The 20,794-nt window shown below is 44.2% G+C and overlaps 3 protein-coding genes across 11 annotated transcripts in view; 2 read left to right on the top strand and 1 right to left on the bottom strand.

Annotated features, from left to right (window-relative positions):
- The first annotated feature begins 209 nt into the window (after window positions 1-209).
- On the top strand, window positions 210-2,615 carry LOC119220899 (GTPase IMAP family member 7-like). The gene is made up of 2 exons (XM_037477216.2): window positions 210-519; window positions 1,272-2,615. Exons 1-2 carry the CDS (start codon window positions 462-464, stop codon window positions 2,252-2,254), a joined length of 1,041 nt encoding a protein of 346 aa, XP_037333113.1. The 5' UTR covers window positions 210-461; the 3' UTR covers window positions 2,255-2,615.
- A 125-nt stretch (window positions 2,616-2,740) lies between these two features.
- On the bottom strand, window positions 2,741-5,280 carry ccdc97 (coiled-coil domain containing 97). Its single transcript, XM_037477215.2, has 7 exons — window positions 4,845-5,280; window positions 4,578-4,754; window positions 4,293-4,452; window positions 4,073-4,161; window positions 3,783-3,975; window positions 3,564-3,687; window positions 2,741-3,175 (listed from the first exon to the last, which is right to left on the bottom strand). Exons 1-7 carry the CDS (start codon window positions 4,995-4,997, stop codon window positions 3,007-3,009), a joined length of 1,065 nt encoding a protein of 354 aa, XP_037333112.2. The 5' UTR covers window positions 4,998-5,280; the 3' UTR covers window positions 2,741-3,006.
- A 391-nt stretch (window positions 5,281-5,671) lies between these two features.
- LOC119220893 (myocardin-related transcription factor A-like) overlaps window positions 5,672-20,794 on the top strand; it is a 28,291-nt gene continuing 13,168 nt past the window's right edge. For 5 of the 9 annotated variants that reach the window (XM_037477204.2, XM_037477202.2, XM_037477200.2 and 2 more), the window contains exons 1-3: window positions 5,672-6,153; window positions 8,663-8,838; window positions 17,536-17,601. In XM_037477204.2, the coding sequence (XP_037333101.2) occupies window positions 8,700-8,838; window positions 17,536-17,601 (205 nt within the window). In that variant the 5' untranslated portion in view covers window positions 5,672-6,153; window positions 8,663-8,699. Of the gene's footprint in view, window positions 6,154-6,383; window positions 6,903-8,662; window positions 8,839-13,668; window positions 14,158-17,535; window positions 17,602-20,016; window positions 20,706-20,794 lie in introns of those variants that run through there. The other 4 variants (XM_062565875.1, XM_062565877.1, XM_062565876.1 and 1 more) reach the window with 4 other exon arrangements.

The raw sequence follows: 20,794 nt of genomic DNA, 5'->3' as shown, positions 1-20,794 counted from the left end.
GAAAATGCATTGAAGGCTCGATTTTCGAAAAAAAAAAAGTTTTAAAATGAGAGTCAACGGGAGAATGCTTGGGCAATTTTCCAAGTCAATGAATTCGCCCCGAGAGAGGCGGGACACGCGGCGCGCGCGAATCTGATTGGACAATGACAGATAATATGTTTACAACACTGAAAACTACTTTTGCTGTGATATAATTTGTTGTTGAACCCCCTCTTTCTCCTAGTTGGTGGGGTTGTTGCCCAAATCGCCCCTATACACCATCAGCCCCTGCCCTTAAACCTATAAAAACTGGATTACTTTACAGCCAGTGTCCCACTGTTGTATTTCCTCTTACCTTAAGTTTCATTTACTCAGAAGCGACAGGAGGAAACCTGTCCGACCGGAACTACAAACACTGTTGTGAGAACACTTCTGAGACGCAGTTAGCCAGGACGCGCTGTAAAAACTGACATCGTACAGACATGGTGGCCACGGTTGGCAGTTTGACTGAGAGTATACCCGATGAACAGCAGCAGAAAGGTAAGTGTAAAGGTTAACTTTTGGTTAGTCTTTCTGTTTTTAGCTGCCCATAAATAGAAGGATTCATTCAAAACCTGTTTACATCAGTTACACAGGACACTTTGTTTGGCATCATTGGATTTTATAGTGAACAGATGCCTTTGAGTTGGCAGGTCTGCATTAAACAGAGAGGCGTAGCTGAGGTCACTGTGTGAATACTTCCAGTGGCAGGCGGTTTGCCTTTGAATCCTTTCGCTTTGCATGAAAGACAACTGACACTCCCTTATGAGAATGAGTGCATTCAGATTGAAGATTTTAAACGTTTACATGTTATTCATGAAACAAATGTAATTTATTTAAGCAGGATATCCCACTGAGATTGTTTATCTCTTTTAGAAGGGGGTTATATTCAAAAAGGTTTCAGCACATAAAAACACAGATAATAGCAAAAGCAATGCACTGGAAAGGATAACAACAAATGTAAAGTTGTACAAATGAACGATGGATGACTCACTCAGGCGCGGCAGGAATTTATCAAACAGACATACCGTTGTTTTAAGAAGGGTGAACAACTTTTTTAATTGAGGTCCACCCTGGTCAGTAAAAACACTAACGTGTACACCATCATACACTGACATCTAAGCAAATGTGAGAAATGTGACCAAAAGTGGGGCGTGACCTCCTAGTGGAGAGGTACCAGAGGTGGGTCGCATGAGGAAAACTATTTTGTTTCAAGATCTTTACTGTGTATCGTGTATCTGTTGAATTCACAGCGCCCCTGAGAATCATGCTTCTCGGGAAAAGCGGGGTTGGCAAGAGCTCAAGTGGCAACACCATCCTCGGGCGGGAGGTGTTTGAATCGGACATGAAGCTGAAGAGGGTCACTCAACACTGTGAGAAGCACAGCGGCACGGTCAACGGCGTCTCTGTCGCCGGGGAGGTCCGGGACGTGCCCGTCTCCGTGATGGACACGCCCGGGCTTTTCGAGACGGACCGCAACGAGGCGGTGATCGTGCGAGACATTCTGAAGTGCGTCAAACTCCACGAACCGGGTCCTCACGTCTTCGTGCTGGCGCTGGCTGTGGGGAGGATGACGCAGGAAGATCAAAATACCAACAGACTGATCGAAGAGATGTTCGGCCCCAGAGTGTGGGACTACACCATCGTGCTGTTCACGTACGGGGATCGCCTGGGCCAGAAGAAGATAAACGACGTCATCTCGGAGAGCGACGGCAACCTGCGCAACTTCATACGCAAGTGCAGCGGCGGCTTCCACGTCTTTGACAACAAGAGCCCAGAGGACCAGGACCAGGTGACCAGCTTTGTGTCAAAGATCGAGACGCTGGTGGCCCTGAATGGAGGAGGACATTACGACAACTCCCTGTATCCCAAAGCGGAGAGGAGGATCAGGGAAAAACAGGAGAGAATCCTGGAGGAGCGAAACGACAAGATCATTGAGCAGGAGAGAGTGCTGCTGAACCGTTTCCAAGGGGAACAGCTGGAGAAGGAGAAGAACCAGCTGTGGAGAAGAGAGGAAGAAAAATCAAGAGTGGCTGCAGAGCAGGCGGAGCGCAACTCCTTGTTCATGATGAAATCCATCGTCTGTGCAATAGTGGTGGTAGCTTTGGTTCTTCAGCTATGGAGTCTGTATCTTCTGATGGGGATTCTGATTGTCTTGTGTTTCGTCTATTTTGCAAAGACACATTTTCAGATAAATGAATGGGCAGAGATGCTAACACTGAGGCATTGGTGGTAATCATGAATCTCAAGAGTCATTGCTGGATCTTCTTTTAGTTTAAATGGAATTGATTTCTTCCGTTAATTACGAGTTTTTATTTCTATAGATTTCTGTGACGCAGACTTGATCTACTGTCATGTAACAAACTTGCTAATACACATTGTATTATCAACAAGTCAAAATGTATTTATTATTGATCCTTGTGGCCATAAATCCTCTGGTGGGAGCTTCATAAGCAGTTATAAGGGAAAGCAAAAATAAACATAAATAGCGGCCGATTGGCTGATTCAGTAACGACTGCCTGTGATTTCTGGTGAACGTCAAGTTGCAAGGTTCCCTCCAAACATTGTGGAGGCATTTGAAGACCGACAGCAGCCCACACATAGCGCACAATGTATCGCCCACAGATGGGCACAATGTGCCATGAATTAACATTTATGGCGTGATTGCGTATGTCACCTGATCATAATTCACACAGATGGCCAAAAAGAGATGAGGAGCTAGGTGGGGTCCCTAATGATCCCCCTAAGTCTGGGTTTATACTTGAATTAAAAAACAAATCAACTTTTTTTTTAATTTCTCATTTGTACTGGCCATAGGAGATCCAACGCAGTTCGGGTTTGTATAATCCATTTCTTAACGAACCTAAAAGTTGTTGAAAAATGATTTGTTCTATATGTAAAATAAAAAAGTATGCATGTTCTTATTTTGTACATTTGTATTTACAGATCATTTAAAGCAGCAAATTTGTACTATTGCTACTACAAACCCTATTCAGTCATATTGTCTCCATCATTTTCCATCTTCTCCTCCTCCCCCATTTCTTCTTCTTCTTCCTCCTCCTCTTCCTCTTCGTCGTCATCTTCATCAAAATATTTATCTTCTGCATCTCTGCTGACTATGTCCAAGTTGTCGAAGTCAGGGTTCTCATCCACCTCACTGTAATAAGACACGTGCACACAAACAAACACGTATTCTTTTAAAGCAACACAAAAGCCTGTGGTGACACTTTTTATGTTTCTTATTATTTACTTTTTCTGAGCCACTGTTATCTATAAAGGAAGCCTGTACACCGTGTCACTACTATTAAGTCCATCATGTGAGACAAAAGGCCTTAACTGTTGTATTTAAGTTATTTTTCAAATCAACTTCAAATCTTGCTCACTATTGTACTATTTACATTTTCAGATCTCTTTTTTCTGTTTGTTCGAAATCCTATTATTTTCTATTCAGAAGACATTTGTAATGATGCACTGTTACTGGTCTGTTTAACACAAATGTATCCTTCACATCACATGAATGCCCATTAAGTGGTGGCGTGACAGACCTGTAGTTGAAATCCTTGTCTTTGCCATCTAGGAAGCGCTGGTGCATCTGGCTGATGAACTCCTCCCTGAGCAGTGCCTTCTCCTCTGGGGTTGGTGCCCATTGCTTCTGCTGCACAGTATAACCTAGAGCAGAAATACAGAGAGGGATGCTCAATCATGGACAGATATGCAAAAGGGCAAAGAAACTACATTTATTGGAAAACCTCAGCTTCCCTCACCATCGTCCTCATCCTCCTCCTCCTCCTCCCGCGCTCCATCCTCTCTCTCCTGCTCCTCCTGCAGGCGATTCTGGATGAGACGCTCCTGGTAGGAGTTAAGGAGGAGGTGGGCGAGCCCTCCTGCGCCTCCCGCTGGTGCCCCTGGCCCCCCCTGTGCATCGCCCTGCATGGCCTCCTGGGAGCGTTCCAGCACCTGAACATTCGTCATTCAGGAGTTTAAAAAAATGAATCAACTAACCTGCAAATTGTGGTATAAAGCGGTTACAGCTCTGACGCAGCATCGCGCTCACCTCCTCGTCAGTCAGGTACTGGCCAATATATTGTTCATACAACAGCGGCTCCCTGATCCTCATCTGCTCCTCACTGAAATACTCCCCCTCTGGAACAGGAAGAAGAGCAGAGGGATGATGCATAGTAGAGCTTTTGAACAGGTGAAATGAGTGACCTGTTTGATCGAGAGTCTGTACTAAAGTCTTAACTGTTGCGACAAGTTGACAAAAAAGCTCCTACCCCTCTGCAGGGCTCTGAGGGCGGCATAGCGCTGGTTTCGAACCCGCGTCCTATTGCTGAAGGCTGCAGCCCGTCTCTGTATCACATCGCTGTAGTGAAGAACCCGCGGGTCGGAAATGACGTGGGCGAACGCAGACAGGTTCCTGGGCTTGAGGCAGGTCTGGATTATGGGGGGGGGGGGGGTGTGTATGGTTAACGCAGGTTGTCATTTTACTAAATCTAATACTTTGATCAGCTGCTGCCTGAAACAGACCGCCACAGAGACATGGAGCTGTGTGCACGTACATGGTACCTCTCCAAGAACACCAGCGGCCTGCTGCTGTACTGATGCAGCAGCTCCTCCCGGCGCTCCTCCAGGGTCAGCTCGGCCTCCCCCTTCTGCTGGCTCTTCACCATGATCCCGCTGGCGGCTATGGCGTCCACCATGGCATTCACACAGATCGACTCGGCCTGGCTCACGTACTGGGCGACAACAACACACGCTGTCAGCCTGGTTTGCATTGCACATCGGAACCGAGATGGCGGTCGAGCGAACGCTGCCGGCGGTCTCACCTGGGGGTCCTGTCGTGGTTGCGGAGCCTCCGTGGGGCGTTGGAAAGCACATATGTGGGACTGTGTCACGTGTTCTTCTGGTAACTCGCCCTCGTCTTCACTCTCGCACGAGCTTGGTCGGGTTCTAACCGGAGCATCGATTTCCCCCCACATGATGAGCCGTTGAGAAGTCCGGTCAGCTAGTGTTGAATTAGCGTTAGCTAACGTGAATGTTTATCTTCGTTGTCAAATTCAGTTGGTTTTGTCACTTTACTGTAACATTAACTTTCCTGAATGTTTTGTCCGAAAAAACGGGAGGGGGTGGTGATGTCTCTCGATGTATAGAGGACATTCCCACTTGAAAAGATGCTGAATTGCGAGTTTATTACACACATGCGTTTCATTTTAGCATTAGCTTTGTTTTTCCGCCATCTTGGTCCGCGTTAAATGTCGTCCTCCAGTTGTGCTGCCCAAAGAAAGGTTCCACAAGGTTGACTTGCTCGTATGGTGGAGTTTGTCGCTCTCTCGCGGTTGCTTTTCGGTCATAGAAAGAAGTGGACCATTATTTATAAAAATAAAACATACCCGTTTCTCAGATATCGATTTCCAATGTGCGAAGTGTCACGACTACAAATTACTTTACTACGACAACATTTTTTTAAAATCTCAACTGCGAATAACTACATTACCACGCCTGATATTTGGGTCCAGTTCCGGCTGTGTTGGGATAGTGGGCGAAAGGAGTGTGTGTGGCCCTCACAGCTCACTTTTTGACCTTTAACCAGCTGGCCTCATTTTTGCTTTATGGGGAAACAACTGGTTTGCTGTATATTACCTTATATTTCTACATTCGGGTGTGTCGTGTGACGCCTGGTTTAGAAAGTTGCTATACACAGAAACGTAATGTGTACTAAATCAAGTAGTCAGTTAAAAACTGAACAGTGCCAATCGAATTTATTTTGTTTTATCTCATTTTTTTTGCATCCCCCTCGTGCTCAGCGCGACGCACGATAAGCAAACCAAACACTACTATACATTTGTATTTAGTGCGCCTCCTCTTTTATCCGGACAGGTGAGTGTTGTGTAATCTTTTCACTTTCGATCCACTGCCACTCCCACCGAAATAAAAAAAAGGACCAACTCTTTTGCGCGAGCTGTAGACACGAGCTGTATTTTGAAAAACAGAACAGGAAATTGCATTCGTCCCATCTCAGGTTAACTTCCCAAAGTGTTTGGCACAAACTTCTCAGGCTCCCCGGACAAACCCCCCGGAGCCCCGCGGGTCTCCCCGGTCAGAGGCAGCGAGAAACATGGGGACCAAGTAGCGAAGGTACGTATTCACAGCATTAGTAACTGCAGCGCGCGCTCGTGAACGCCCGCCTCGCGCGTGGAGCCGTCGCTGTCAAATCCTTGGTGACAGCTGCTGGCCCTTACTTTGACGTTATGGACATTTCCTTGTGGTATTTTTCTTCTATCTGTATTATTATTGGCAGGTTGAGTCTCGGCGTGTTCGCCGTTCAGATTTGAGTGAATCTATTTTCTCAATGGCTCCCTCTACTTTTAACGTTCAGCCTTTTAAAAACATACACAAACTTAGAATAAGACAACAAATACTCTTTAAATAATTGAGCAGTGTGTTGTTCAGGGTAATATCTCAGCTATACTACATCAAAGTACATTTTTATTATACAGGGAGATCTTTTATTTGGGAATGTTTTTTATTGACTTGTTATTTTAGGGGTCAAGTTCAAGGGTCCAACTCACCGGAGCTTCCTGTCTTTGTGAGCGTGAGGGAACTTTTTATTTTCCTCCTCAAACCAAGGAAGTTGCAGATTCCCTTTTCCTTCCAGCTTGGCACTTTCCTCATGGAGGCCAGTGGAGGGTCTGACTGATCAGTCTGGATCTTAAAGCTGGTTGAGGTCCGTTCCACAAGTCTCCACTTCAAAGCGCTCCTCCATCGTCTGCCGGAGGACCTCCTGTCCAACCCTCAGCTTACTGATCAGCTCCTTTCAGAGGGAGACTTTGTCTCTTTCTGCGCCTGGTGGCTGACGGCCGGCTTTCCCCTCCTGGATCTGACCAGTGAGCTTCAGTTTTCTCAGCCCTCTCCTTTTTGTAGCACCAAAGTGCAGGACTGATGGATTCTTTAGTTTAAGTCACGTTACCGTCGGGAGTGCATCACGTTAAACCTTTAAACACACTACTTTATATAGTAGGTGTATGTTAAAACAGTTTCTTTGTCTTGAAACCCGTTTAATTATTCTCACCTTGGTTTTAGAGTAAATGGGTTCAGTGCGATGGAAACCTTTTTAGGTAGTGGTTTAACAGGAAATAAAAAATACAGGTACCTACATCATCAACTTCCTGTCAGTCAAGATCTTAAAATCCTTAATTATTCTAACTGTTGTTACCCAAGTTGAGATATTTTCACTCTTTACTCCACTAAACTGTACAGATCCAGTAAACATTTGAAGGGTTTTGCTCTCTGGTTCAGGAGAATCTGCTTTGTTGCCGATAAAGCTGTGAAAATGGGTCAAGCTTTCATCTTTGAGTCAACTGAATCGAATGAAGAGCTTGCACTCAATACATTGTTTACATTCCAACATAAACACCCTGGGATATTCTGGAGCTACATTAAGCCATTGAAATGAGTCACAGTGCTGCTTTTGGTGGAATGAAAATAACAGCTGCACCTGTTATTATTTTTTCTTTATCTTTTGGTTCATTAGCAACATTTAGAAGCAACGTTGTAAGCAGATGTCCTCATTAAAGAACTGAGATGAGCTCTCAGGTCAAATCCAAACCTTTACTGTGGGTCGCAAAGTTTGCAAAAGAAATTGTAAGAGGACCAAAAATAAACAGCTGTCGTATTTATGAGCCGGGCTAAATTCTTTTGTTTTTACAGGATGCTGATTTTCTGTTCATCTCCAGTTCAGGTCATTTTAAATGAAAAAACTCAATTTCGTCATGTACAATCGGAAGCCTTCCCTTTGAGAATGAGAATTAAGAAATAAATCATTTGCATTTTTACAAAAACACAGTGAACATTCTCTTCCCCATTAACAGTTGTTCTTCTTCGCTCCCACTCAAGTGTCGAATACAACTATTATATATATTATACAGGATATTGAGGAAAAACTCAACTTTATGATTTACATGGCGTGTTGAAGTTTTTTACAACATATAACATGTCATTTGGAGGACTCTTTTATCCAAAGCAACTTACATAGCATTTATAACCCATGGCTTTACATTGGTCTGGGGAGCAGTTAGGGGTGTGATGTCTTGCTCAGGGACACTTGGAGCTGCCAGGGTTTGAGCTGCCAACCTCGCAGTTCCCAGCGCACCCTCTCTGCTCCATGAGCCACACACGCTCTGTTTCAGTAACAGAAAAACTGTAATTGATAGTGTTTATTACTATTATTATTATTATGTTATTGTGGTAAAATTATTGTGATATTAATTTAATTTGTGAAATTCTAATAGAAAGAAAAAAATGTAACACATTTTGTATGGCAATAAAAAAGAGAGGGATCAATCTTAATATTTATGTAGCGACCTGTTAGTAAATCATAGTGGCATGTATGCAGACTAACTAAGATTAACTTGGATGCTGAGGAACATCACATTGAGGTACACATGCAGACGAGATGTGTGTATTCAGTCATCAGGGTTTACCTTTCCTCCCTGAGGAGCCAGAGGTTGATTATGTAATATATATCTATATATCTCTATATATAGAGATATATATGTAGATATATCTCTATATATGAGAGAGAAAGGGGATGCAGTGAGGGAGTGTATGAATTAAGAGAGGCCTCATCCATATCTTTGCCTCCTAGGTCTGTCTGCAAGCCTCACTCTGAATCCCCAGTAACCATGGAGACCGAGATTGGAGAGATACCAAATGCAGCGGCCTTCATCCCCAGCCCTCAGAGTGAAGCTGTAGCCAATGAGCTGCAAGAGTTGTCCCTGCAGCCTGCCTCCAATACGCTACAAGTTAGAGAGAGGAAGGATGGTGAGTGGCTTTTTTTTTTTTTTTTGACACTCCAAATGTAACGGCCTGTACTCGTGTCATCGCATGGCATAAAGTGCACACACATTGTGAAATCCCTCAGACGGACGAGCAGGAGGCCTGTGGTCCCGTTGGATTTAGTTTTCAACCTGATTTGAGGGCTGTTTTGTGTTCCAGCATCTGTAGAGTTTACATTTCAAACATACTAGATCTCCTTTCCGATGACCTCATTATAAACAGCAAGCGCTGTCTTCCAAGTGAACTCTCGCTCAGGGGCGAGCTTGCTTACGCAGACTCTCAAACCGGAGGAAAGTGACTCGCACATACTGGATTCCAGTGCACTTCGTCAGATGACGGCTTAACGACAAAGTCCACCTAAACTGGAGCTGAACACATTAAATATGCAAAATATTATTGTAAGGAACGCCACACAAAATGACACTGTGTTCCAGGTGTGTAGTCTGCAGAGGACCCGCATCCAAGGGACTTTTAGTGTTGTTTCTAGCAATGAACATGCATGGATGGGCTTCACTTCTACTCTGTTAAACTAGAAGAAGGAAATAGATTCATGTAACCTTCATTTGTTGTGGTGAGTACATATCTGATTGAATTCTGATTACAAAGTGCATATTCAGTAAACATAAACTGTGGAGCAGAAATAAATATTTAATCCACGCAGAGAAATCCGGCAAAATCACAATAAAAAGACAAAGGGCACATTGCTTTAAGTGTTAAAGAAAAGGGTTCTATGTTCCACTCTTTTCTCTTCTTGCGTTCCTCACAAGGTCGCAGCACAGGGATTTTCCGCTTTGTTTTTGTGTATGAGACTTTCGGTATGAATATATTTGCCAGAGCAAGTGAACAGCAGACGCAGTAATCTGATACATTTGTGCAAGTCAGAGAAGCGCAGTGGAGCGCCCTGTTTGACAGTGTGGGCTCATCTCCACCTTCCTGCCGGTGCAAGTACTACAACCAGCCGCGCTCTTTGTAATGCAAACTCCTGTGAACCAATGGTTCACGCGCTGAATACCATCTGGGCCCCAGGTTGTGTTTAGGCCCGTTTAAAATCCTGTGATTCAGCACTGAAGTACCCGTATGTATGTGTCAATGTGGCTCTTTGTGTGTGTGTGTGTGTGTGCGCGTGCGTAAGGTGTGTGAAACCCAATCCCCACCGGGCACTGATGAAGAGGTTCTGGATTTAGCGCTGAGGCCAGCTGGTCCTGCTATTTAGACCAGTTGGAGAACGTACAGAGGTTAAGAGCAAAGAGAGATGTAATATCAGAGGAGGGTTGGTAGAAGTGAGAAATGCTATCGGAGTAACAGGTTCCTACGTGAGTTCAAGGAGGCTCTGTGTGCACGCAGCAACTTAAAGGAGAAGCCTGTTGGATTTAAGGGGATTCCTTTCATATACGGTCTGGCTCAAGGAGTCCACCCTCGTGCACCGCCATGTTTCTTCAGCGGCCTCCAGAGCTTCTCAAGATTCCTTCTGCCAGCTAAAGGCCACAGTACTTCTCTGACATGCTTGAGCAGAGAGGTTTCAGTCCAATGCAGTCTGAAACCTCACCACTAGATGCCTCTCAATCCTGTTGAAGAAAAAATACTATGTAGACCGGTGTTTTGGACTCAAGGTACAACTTTATGGCCCCAGATCACAAGACATGCTTCACCTATATAGACCTTTAATGCACCTACAGAGCTGTTAAATACAGTGATTCAATTTCAATCATATTCTATACAGGCCTAAATCACAAATGTCTTTCATAGGGTTTTACAATCTGACCACATACAGCACCTCATCCATCCCAGGACCCTCATACAGGAACAGAACAACTCTCAAACCAGGGAGAGCCACAGAGGACGGATCCCTTCTCCTAGGGTGCACCGCGGTGCCTCCGATGTTATGTGTACATTAGAAACACAATAACAAGGAAACAGGCAGGGCAGTAAAGAGACTTGTTCTTCACAGTGAGATGGACCTAACTGACTGGAGTTTGATTGACTTGTGGATCGATAGTTAATAACTACATTTTTCATTTAGAGACTAAATTAAAGTGCATATTGAGGAATAGAGTGTGTTGGAGATCATTGAGTCAGCAGCAAAGTAAAAATGCTGTAAAAAAACCACTTAACTTAGTGAATGAATAATCCTGCGGTATACAAACATACAAAGAAAGTTCTTAGATGGATAGAAAGCAGCGTCTTCACGTGAAGAACAACATTTTGAATATGGGAGAGTGCACAACAGTAACTCAAAACCACACATGTGGGAGGGGGGGGGTTCATTTGACACTTGTTTACAGCTTTGTCTTGTTTTAGGAAGGGCACAGGTGATGAAACCGAAGATGAGGCTAATATGTGGCAATACATTCCTGTGGTGAATATGAAAATAACGTTTATAGCCTTGGTTAGGTTATAAAAGATTGAAATAAACTAGGTGAATGCTTTATGTGTTTGTAGGTTTATAACCCGGGATGAAGCTTCTGCAGGAGCTAATATAAAGTTAATATAAACACAAAACTTGAATCGCTAACAAACCTTCAAAACTGCTTCTCAACAACAACCAAATATTATCTAAGGGCTTTCTTTCATTACCCTTATTACAGAACAGGGGGCCGTCGGGCCTCTTTCTCTCTGAAGTATTGAGTCAGGTTTTTAATGAGCAAACTCACTTACAGCAGCTGCTTTTGGCAGTGACCTTTGACCTCTGGTCTAATCATTTCCTCTTAGTGACATAACAGGGAATCCTTTTAATAGTTGTGGGCGACCTCTCAAAAGAGAGGACAGCGAGACGCTGATGAACGCATGGCCAGAATGTCTGTGGGTTAGAGAGGGTCAAGCAGAACGTACTTCTGAATACAAACTGTTTTTTAATTTCATTTTTAGATATTTCAAATAGAATTGTATTGGCCGCCTGAGCGGCTTAAGGACGGAAATGTCCGTATGTTGGCAGCCATCCCACAACTTTGCTCCAGACTAATATATATGGGGGAATTTATTGATTATTTGTTTTATTGCCTACGGTTTCATTTCGTATTATGTTAACGGATATCCATGCTATTTTTGTCTCTTTTAGAAACCAGAAGTGACATGGCAGTTTGGGTCAAAGCACAACCCAACAATGAATAACACATTAAAATGGTTAAAATGAGCTCTCATGAACCCAAAACAGCCTATGAAAGGGTTAAAGTTCTAAAAGGAAAACTTAAACTCTCTCTGATAACTCTCAGACCAACCTGCCAATTTGACTGAAAATGTGATCATATTTTACAAAACAAACTCATGCTCAATCGAAGAGGACTTCAAACTAGAGTCAAGTTTACTTTTTTTAAACTTTAGGTAATAAATTAAGGTAGATGCAGTAATTTCCCCGTGGACTCTAGCTAGATAGATATTAGAAAAATACTTCCTTCACCCTGTCGGCACCTCTCCAAACCGCTGCTTTGAGAAGGATCGAGCTCCGTGTGGGAGAGAGAGGCCCGAGATGCACAGCCCACATCCAGCCATGAGCGTTATGGCGGCTTTTATCTCAGCTTTTATAACTGTGAGGACACTCTTTATAGGGACTGAGTCGAAACAAGTCTTACTTGTCGTGTTACGTAAATGATACAGATGTACACACACACAGGGCAAAGCGGGATCCACTCCGCCCTTGTGTCGGTTGGGGCCTTATTGTAAGTGAAATGGGGGTCGGACCCCTGAGTCGTCTTTGCCTCTCTTGTCAGACTGACGAGTCTTTTGCCACATCTCGCTTCCAAACTACCTCTGAGACAAAAATGCAACCGCAGAGCCATCGTCCTGCATGTTTAACGTGTGCACCCGTACCCCCAGGAGGGTCTTTGTGCGCTGCCCCTTCTACACAATTTGTTTCATCACCATAATGTGTTAATGATAGGAACCGCGGGTTTATTGTAATGCTAACCGACAGATGAGAAGGGAGCGCTTTGTTTTTTCACCTTCAACAGGCTTCACTTTCAACTCTGTAATGTCATGTCACACTATGTGATGTCACCTGGGACAGAGCCTTAATAATAGTGATGAATGAAACTGTTCAGGGGTTGACAGGAGCCTGGAAGAGAGAGAGATGAAGGCATGCAGGCAGGTCACACGCTTTATGGATCAGATGGTAGTTTGGTCTGTATGCAGGTGTGCATTTAGTTAGGTGCTGGTGTTTTTATCCCCAAAAGATTTAGCCTTTCCATCAGAACTAGTTTCCCTGTATGTGTGTTTATTTGATTGCACAGATACGTCACATTCGAACACAATTTCATGTCTTTTTAGAAAGCTTTGGACGAGATTAAGGGATGGAGAAATTTTTGGGCCATTTTAGATCTTTATTATATGTAAAAAAAACACTTCTAGTTTTGGATACTTTGCCTGTTGGACACAATGTTCTTTTTACGAGTAGGATTTAAAGCAGTTCTACTTCCACCATCTGTAATGCTCCCTGTTGGTTCCCTCAAACATGGTGAAGCAGGTGACCCGAAAAAGACAAACCAGTAGAAAGTAGACAAAAAGCCAGAATGCAGAGTGGAAGCAGGTGTTGTGGTGGGCGTGTAATGATTTTAGGCCCGAAGGCACGATGTCAGAGAGGTGCTTACACAGGTGCACCTCATCTACACGTGCTGAGCTCAGATCAGAAGTGCTAAGTGAGAGGAATTTGGCGAGGATGAAAGGGGGTCCGCTCCAAATCATGTGCTCATATGTATTTGTGTGTGTGTGTGTGTGCGCGCCTGTCTCTGTCCGTCAGCGGCAGAATGACTGAGTGCAGGAGCAGCTGGGACGGACTGCTTGATCACGGAGTCATCAACATTTGACACACGCGTCTTCCTCAGTCCGGTAGCTGCAGCAAACACAGCAGAAGCTCTTCTGAAGCTGTGCACTGCAGCTGATGCAGTAGCTTTGTATATATTCATATCTGTTAGACTTTCTTTTTAATTTCAACACCACAACACATTGAAGGAGGACTTGGTGGTAGAGGACACTAATCCAATTGGATTGAATCCAACTATTTTGGAGGAGAAATCCCAGAAACTCTGCAAAACCCTATTTTTCATAATACGCTACTTTGCTTTTAAGGCTATTCCTTCATAGCACCTTTACAATCGTCAAGAGGATTACGTCGCTCAGTTTTCCAACACCCGGATCCAGCCATAGCCCACTTCCTGCTTCTTCACTTCCCAGTTTGATTTGCTATGCTGGAACACCTGCGTGGTGTCCGCATCGACCCCGCCCCTCTCAGGCCTCTGCCAATCAGCAGGGACATGGATGAGAGGGCCCTGCGGTTTGAGTTAGAGCGCCAGGCCTGTCAGAGCCTCAGACAAGGTGGGGTACCTGTTGTGTGTGTGTGGTGCTTCTATGAAGGCAAACCTCCAACGCATGCGATGTGAATGCTTTCACTTCAGTGACGAAATGTCAAAAAAACAACACATTACAGAAGGGTGTGGGGCTTCCCCTGAGAGTTATCCAGGTTTTATTCTCTGGGTGTCAGGTTGAAGTGGATCGGTGGCCCGGTTACAGCCAGGGCTCACATGACCTCATCAACCTGTTGACTGTAGCGAGGCAGCGTCCATTTAGGAAAGGACTAACTTGTGTGAACTGAAAAAAGGCTTTTTTTCATGTAATGACATGGAATGAGCCAACCACCAAAAATGACATTAAAGGTTATTAATTCATTTTATTTTGTATAGCCCAAAATCGCAAAAAATACAAATTTGCCTCCGAGGGCTTTACAGTCTGTACACATGCAACACCCTCTGCTCCCAAAAAAAGAAACCTTAGGGATCCCTCTCCCAGGATGGACAGACTGCAATGGATGTCATGTGTACAGAATGAATGTGAAAGATGTACAATACATTCAATTCCTATAACAATTTCTTTTATAGTGAAATAGATTCTAAATTTCGTTTTCCACAGTGTGATTTCCCGTGGATATTTTTAAACACAAATTCATTAACCAAAGTAAGCTGAGACTTGTTATTATTACAAGTGTCCACACTCTCTCTCCTCCTCTGTGAGTGTTTGCAATTTAAAGTAAAGTTCTTTTAATTCCGCTGGCTGTGCACAGGGGTCGGTTTCCAGGCGGTTACAACATGGACACAAATAGAAAGCAGAGTGGGAGGGCGAGAGAGGACAACAGGTTCGAGGTAAAGAACGGAGGACACAACAAACAGGAGGTTGTGTTTTAAAGTATGAATGTGCTTCTAGTTTTCTCTAAAGGTGACCCTGGTAGTTGCCGTAGCCTGCAGTCTTCTCGCGAATAGACAGTTGTCCCCCTAAACAAGTGTGATTTGTTTCTTTTGAGAAAAGCGGCAGGAGATCATTTAGAGAATCCTCACTTCGCCTCGCTTTGAGGTCTCACAAATAACAATCCAGCGTTGGCCCTCGTGTGTGTGTGTGTGTGTGTGTGATCACTAGCATTGATCTTGCGTGCATCAGGCTGTTGTTGGGTGAGGGTGTGCCGTGCAGCGGCCCCGTCATGTCATGTGGTGGCATTTGAGCAGCGAGCACACTCTCCGAGAATAGACTCTGTATCAGCACATCGCATCACTTGCCTGTCACCTCCCCCGGCACAAATCATCTGCCTCCCAAACCAGTGTTTTTGTGCGCCACTGTGGGTCCGTTTCCCGAGTGTGTATCCACGTTAAGCCGAGGTATCAAGACGTGTGTTTATTTCTGCCCGTTTGAGACGCCCGGCATGTGTGGGCTCGTGCCGGCCTCGCCGGTCTGGCCTTGGTCGGCCACAGGAACCCGTTAAATCTCCCCCCCCCCCCCCCCCCCCCCCCCCGCTGCCGAGGTGAGAAACTGCAGCGGCCCGCGTCTGCCGAGGCAGCTGTAGGGCGCACAGGGAGTAGCGTCTGCACGTTCTACATGCGATAAGCCGCAGTGACACGGCCTACTTTGCATATAACCAAACTGTGCTTTTTTTTCCTGCTGCGTCGGAAAAAAGCGCTGAGCGTGGACTAGGGAGCGTGCAGCTATGCGCAGTCAAGATAAAAGAAAAAGGGGAACAAAAGGAGCAGATGCATTAGGGAGATTAGCGCGCTCTTGTTGCAGTTGTTTGAGCGTGGGAGATTTAAGGGGAATTAATGACGAGCAGGCAGAATTTTTTTTTGAGATCGTCTATTTGTGTCGAGATGGAAAGAGGAGGGAAATTGATTTGACTTTCAAATGAAAGACTTTTTCTAGACAAAACAACATTATTATAGGTTTAATTTTTCTCACGTATCCATTTTCCATCATCGCGCATATAGAACAGGACCTGCTAAGGTTTTTTAAAATGGCCAACAGCAGATTACATCTTAAAAAGATTACATTACTAATGGTAACATGTATGTGTTTTATATGTCCTCTTATAAAGGTGGGGTTCAAAGGTGGAACTTGTCAGAGTACATATAGTACATATAGAGTACATATAGTCTCATAAAATACTTACTAGAGTTATTTGCTAAATGCCCTGAGATTGTCCTTTCAGATGCGTTTCCTATCGTATGCAGTAGAAGTTTGCTTGTCTTAATGGATTTAACCTGACTGCGGATCACGTGACCCCATGTGGGGTCTCCGGCCGTGTTGTACGCTCTGCGGAGGAAAGTTGAGCTACAGTTTGAATGCCATCGGGGGGGATTGGCTTCACCCCCAGAAGTGGCAGCAGTAAATTTCCACTTTATGGATTTGTCCTTTCTCATCACTTGTGATCAGACAGAGTGATGCAGTTATTTTGTGCATGTTCCCGAAACAAAAGATGATGGAATTTGACCCGGAAGTGTGCATTATCTAGGAAATTAGGATCTGGTAAAAAATACATTAACAACATGCAGTTTACACTGCCGGCAAGATCATGTGTTCATAGCACTTATTACCGTTTTACCGGTAGATGCCTCAGCGCATAACGCTGCTCTGCCAAGGTGTGAGCAGAAGATGCCTTTGTTTTAAATTACTTTGATTACTTTTATTACTGATTTCATGACCCAAATACGCAGCAGCTGCCGATCTGGAGAAGATCATTTCCTGCCAATCTATAGTTTTCATTTGGGAAGCTCCCTCCTCAAAGGCGATTTTTTTTTTTTCTTGGAGTGAGAACATGCGAGGTGGGCTCAGAAGGTGGGGAGTGGGAACGAGTTTGATAGCTTCTCTTGGCGTGTGAACGTGGGGCCTTGTGCCTCCAAAGTGCAAATGCTAGATAGCTAGAGGAGTTTAAACGAAGGTTCTCTGTGTCCGTACAACTCAATGGGAATGATTGAAAATAATAAAGAAGATATAAACGTGTGCATGTGGATCTCTTGCTTCTCGAGATGCTCATAAGTTCATTGTGTGTGAATGAGATGCAGCGGTAAAGTGTGTCTGTGCAGCCATTTAAAGTAACACGGAACAGGAAACTGTTGGTGCGTCTGCGCTGTGGTTTCTTAGTGTGTTCATTTTTGCGCGTAGTGTGTCACATAACCTTCAGTTATCTTCTCACCACAGATAACCAATTGTGCTCATCAGCAGGTAACAGGGGGTGGGGGGGGCGAAAACTATCACGTCCTTTCACAGACAGATAGCCTCTTTCTTTAATGTTTTGTGAAGCTGCACCAGGCTTGTGAGTAATGTTGCTGCCTCTGAGGCTTTCTGTGGTCGGGGAGCTGAGGTAGAAATGGTGTACGTCGGTTCAGCCTCGCTCTCTACTCACCGCGCACTGCTTCTTGTCTCTGTCTCGGTGTTCAGTTCTCCAGCTGAAGCTGCAGCAGAGAAGGTCGAGGGAAGAGTTGGTCGACCAGGGGATCATGCCACGTGAGTATACCAAGTGCTTCACCGAACAATGTTGGTCCGTGAGTTGAAAAAGTCATTGTTGCCATTTTTGAGTCAATTTTATTCGTTCACAATGTCGGCCTTTTATGATCCTTCAACAGATTGCCAATGCAACCTTTTTTTAATCAAAATTTATTTAGCAACCATTTATCGATTGGCCATGTAAAAATGTTCTCATTGAGTGTAATAAAGAAGTGGCAATGGACCGAAGATATAAGTCACGGTTTAAGCATTCACTAAAGTGTGACTGACTAGTTTAGGATTAAAATGGTTGAATCCATTTTTAAGATCGTCATGCAGTCTCCGAATTAAACACTGCATGAAAATAGTTTTTTATTTTCAACCTTATTATATAAATATTAGAAGCTTTTCACAATCTATTGCAACACAATTATCCAAAATGACAGACGTTTCACCCCTTTAAGCAGTTTGTATTACAGCTTTGAACTGAGGGCCTATCTGAGTCATAAAGGTGATTGCGTTTCACTGCGTGTGAGAATCTACTGTGTCTGCAGCCTCTTTACTTGCCACACGGCAGTTGCCTGAAGTGATTTGGATTGTGGTCATGACGGTGCCAGCAACAGCAGTTTCATTCTTTAAAAAAAAAAGTGAATGAAGGTCATACTTCAAGCGTCATCAGGAACATCTGTTTGCCGCTCTCTATTTGATGCTCACGCCATCAAGCTCCAACTGTTTGGTTGCTTTGGACTATTACTGCTTATTAGATTCTCTTCTTTGACATCCATTCACCCGAAATTGCTGCTTCAGTGTCAAGAATGCCGTCATTACCATCAAATACCACATAAAGAACTTCCCATTCCAACTATAATAGTTGTAAGAATTTGGGTGTAAGAGCATAACCAAAGGGGCCTGCTAGTTATTAATCCCTTTGAGTTTCAAACACACCAGTGCAGCTTATTTTTGAAAATATAAAAAATAGTCGTTTTGTCAAATGTGTGTTGCGCTCTGCTTGTATTTCCTTTTTATGTGCATCCACCTAATATTCTGTTAACAAACAACCATACGCACATTTTCCCTTTCACTTTAGCGTCCAGCAATACATTGAGTAGTTGTTATCTTTGTGCACAGACAGCATTAATAATGATCTAGATCTGGTGGAGAGCTACTTCAAAAGGGAAAGCTGCCATTAACCACGAGGGAACGTGGAATGAATGTCTGAGCAGTGAGCATCTACTGTGCATGTGCGTGTGAGAGACACTGTCTTGTTGTGATCAGACCCACCGTGAGAGAAGGAGACAGCTCTTGTCCGTCTTCACTTGTGTTTCTTTGTAAGGAACCGACTGGGACGCGGATCCAAATGTTTTGTTCACATGGTCTCATCCAATTAGCCTCTCTGCGCTCCCTAACTAAGGGTTTATTGCTTGATTAGGTGCTGCAATGTTCAGGGGCATTGCGGTATGTCCCAGCATGCTCTGCAGAGATTCTTATGTGATTCTTATGATTCTTATGGTCAGTGACCACAGGTTGGAACAACGTGTCACAGCGAGGACAAAGAGCAACAATAAGCCGATGATATTAGGCCACCTGCTCGTGCGACATGATCTTCATCGTCATTGTCCCTGTAGTCTCTCATGGAGACGGAAGGCTGTTAGAAGACACAGTCCTCTAACATTTTTATGATTACTTTGGATTTCGTAATTCTGACAAATCATCATGTGGTCACACAAGGTGGTTACAAGTTGCCATGGTTATCCAAATTCCAACTAACAAAGATGCTCTCAAGAAGTGATAATTACAGTTCAGTGTGTCAAAAAAAGACACCTACTTCTGTTAGTAGACCAGTGTGTTGAGCGATAGCACACAGTTGAGTATGCGGTGCTCAGTAGAAGAAGTAGAAGAGGTGAGTCATTCTTCTATGCAAGCTGGTGACGTGGAGCTGATCATAACATGCTGTCTCCTTCTTTGTTAAAGGAAATAAAGAGATTCTGATTGGATTTCTATTTTTGTCAATAATATTGCATAATGATATAGTTGGTATTCATCATCTCATCCTTGTCATGGAAAAAGGAGACGTTGACGGACATATTTATTCATAGTTTTTTGGTATTGAAGTCAACATTTTCTTTTGCTCTTGATCGATGGCCTCATAAATAACCAATCTCAACAATGAAGGTCATCCTCTGTCCATCCTCCGTCATCCAGAATGACTCTCACTGTGCCTCCATTCTGCCTTTCACAATCCCGGTAATGAATAATCTTTGAAGTGTCTGCTTTGTGTAGAGAACTTATTCCTTTTCTATCAGTCACAATGTGTGGTAGGCGTTCATTTGATTCAGCGCTATAACAAGCCGTCTAGCATGTTATTTACACACTCCTCACAGTGTGCAAAAGTTTTTCTTAGCTAAACTTTTTTTTTTTTTTCAAACTATATTACAGGTCAGAGGAAGTGAGAGCAATAGCAAGAGCAGATGAGTGGATTTGCTCTTTCTGATGGAGCTGGAGGAACAAATCATCCACAAACTTGATAAGTTTTCATGATTTTCATGAAGTATGCAGTGTGTCACAGTGTCTAAGTAGTATACAGAGGTGAGCTTCCGCAGCATCAGGGGGTGAACACGATGAGGAAAAACTCAGCATGTCTTCACATGAAAAAACTCATGCTCCCCCAGAGGAGGGGATGCTGCTCCATGTACTCAAAGTTTAAAGACTAGGGATGCTGGGTAGTTTGAGCAGGATGGCAGGAAGCCACGTTGCAGCCACTCATGCTCATAATGGGGCATTTTCTCTCTGACCTCACCCCTCAACTCTCTGTCTCCTCCTCTTCATTTGCCCTTTGGTCTTTTGTTCCATTTTTACTTCCAGCTTCATTTGTCTCCTCCCTACATACGTTTTCCTCCCTATCCATTTCCATCGCTTTCGTCCCTCCGAGGGCTCATTTTGTGCTCATTCATCCGTCGTCCCCTCCATCCCACCCCTCGTTCCTCCCTGTGTAGCGGACTGACAGGCTCGATCCCCCTCGTTGATGAGTGAGAGGTCTTAGAGGGTCGATGTCCGGAGGGGGTGCCGCAGTGAGTGCGTACCAGCTGTTTGACAATGCTCAGCGACGTGAACTCAGGCTTGAGCAGGTACCAGCAGTCTCGCCCAGGGTCGCTAATTTAGTCACACTGCCCGCGCGCGCGTGTGCGTGCGTGCGTGCGCGCGCGTTCAATGCTGT

This window comes from Pungitius pungitius, chromosome 12, assembly GCF_949316345.1.
Source record: "Pungitius pungitius chromosome 12, fPunPun2.1, whole genome shotgun sequence".
NCBI lineage: Eukaryota > Metazoa > Chordata > Actinopteri > Perciformes > Gasterosteidae > Pungitius > Pungitius pungitius.
Note: the sequence above shows the minus strand (reverse complement) of the source record. Positions and strands in the feature narration are given on the sequence as shown.